At 39.2% G+C, this 1,662-nt stretch overlaps 1 protein-coding gene across 1 annotated transcript; it reads right to left on the minus strand.

Moving 5' to 3' along the window:
- Positions 1-695: 695 nt before the first annotated feature.
- Positions 696-1,361, minus strand: LOC147515209 (uncharacterized). The gene is made up of 2 exons (XM_086592826.1): positions 1,293-1,361; positions 696-1,151 (listed from the first exon to the last, which is right to left on the minus strand). Exons 1-2 carry the CDS (start codon positions 1,359-1,361, stop codon positions 696-698), a joined length of 525 nt encoding a protein of 174 aa, XP_086448952.1.
- Between the last annotated feature and the right edge of the window lie 301 nt (positions 1,362-1,662).

Consider the following 1,662-nt stretch of genomic DNA (forward strand, 5'->3'; position numbering starts at 1 on the left):
ATGAGGGCTATGAAAGTTTCATTGAAGGATGGATTGAATTGTCCAAAGATGAATTTTTTTTACAGTAGAAATTATAGTTTCACCCATAATATCCCAACATTGTTGGTAGAAGATTCATTGGAATCCATCAAGAACAGGTGCCTTAAGAGCTCCCATTTTTTTCACCACATTCCAGATCTCTGAATCAGAAGGAACCTCAGTCAGGATGTTGTTTTCTCTATCATAAATGACAGGATTGAAAAGGTTGAGGATCTCAGGATCATGTTGGCGTGGGAAGTGAACAACTCTTCAAAAAACTCATTAATAACCTCTCCCACTTCTTTCCTTCCTTGCCTCCATGCACTAGTAGAATCTTTTAACTGGGTGATCTTGTTCTTTCTTCTTCTGTATAGAGTAGACAAATGGAAGTATTTTGTATTTCTTGCATAGTCTTTAACCCATATTTGTTTTGATTTCTACCTCCATAAACTAGCTTCCCTCTCCATCATTTCTTTTAACTTCTCCCTCAACTCAATACCTTTATTATATTTCCATTCTGTAATAGGCCCACTTAGGATTCTTTCAAGTTGCTTTTTTGTCCTCTTGATCTCCACATACACATTTCCAAACTTTTCCTTGTTCCAAGTTCTCAGACTCTCCTTGGTAACTTCCAGTCTTCTATGTACATTGCTCCCCCATGTAGCTTGTTCTAAGTGTTATGCTTCCTTGATGGTATCCTTGAAGGTACTATCCCTCAACCACATCTCACAGAATCTAAAAGGTTTTGCAGTAGGGGCCTCTTGTGAGGAGAGAGTAATAATGAGGGCAAGGTGATCAGAGGACACATTGGGAATATTTTTAACTGAAGCTTCAGGAAATGATTGGTACCAATTGGGATTTGCAAAGGCTTTATCTAGCCTTTCAAGGATGTGGGCTTTGTAAGAGCGATTATTTGACCATGTAAACTTTGGGCCCTTGAAACCCAAATCTATAAGGCCTAGATCATTGATAAATTCATTGAAATCTATTATACTTTTACTGAGCACAACAGACCCTCCATGCTTCTCATCTAACGAATTGAAGCTATGGCATTGAAATCCCCAAACAATAACCAAGGCCCAGGAACCATATATACCAGCAAACCTTCTAATATCATCCCACACAGCTTTCCTCTTATAGGAACAGGGATTACCATAAACAAAAATAAAAAATCATTCTATACTAGAATTAACATTGGAAATTTTACCTGTAATGTGATTCAAATGTGCTCCCAGAATGTCAACCGTGAAGTCTGTTTCCAAAGACCGCTAGACCTCCCTTAGAGCATCAGCATCCACCACACAACTTCCCAAGTACTTTATTTCCTTCCTAACTAACTCCATCTTTTTTTAACTACTTTTAGTTTCTGAACAACAAATAACATTCGGCTCATGTCTCGGATGAGGTCCTTAATAGTATGAATTGTCGATGCAGAACCCAGACCTCGACAATTCAGGACTAGGATTGTACTCATTGACCAAGAGGCCGCTGTTCTGGGACAGCCGCCTCGAACCCTTGTTTAGAAAAACTATCAGTTCCTTCTCTTGAGCTTTCTCCAGAGATCCCAAACTTGTCATTATCATCCGAGCCTATTCCAGTGGAATGCCCATTTCTAGCATCACTTTCAGTATCTCCTGATTCCGA

This window comes from Coptis chinensis, chromosome 2 (assembly GCF_015680905.1).
Source record: "Coptis chinensis isolate HL-2020 chromosome 2, ASM1568090v1, whole genome shotgun sequence".
NCBI lineage: Eukaryota > Viridiplantae > Streptophyta > Magnoliopsida > Ranunculales > Ranunculaceae > Coptis > Coptis chinensis.

Excerpts from the sequence above, each read along its gene's own strand:
- LOC147515209 (XM_086592826.1), bottom strand. The coding sequence starts at position 1,361 with ATGGAGTTAGTTAGGAAGGAAATAAAGTACTTGGGAAGTTGTGTGGTG. Across the intron at positions 1,152-1,292 it reads ATGCTGATGCTCTAAGGGAG|AGGAAAGCTGTGTGGGATGA; the intron begins GTCTAGCGGTCT and ends TGTTCCTATAAG.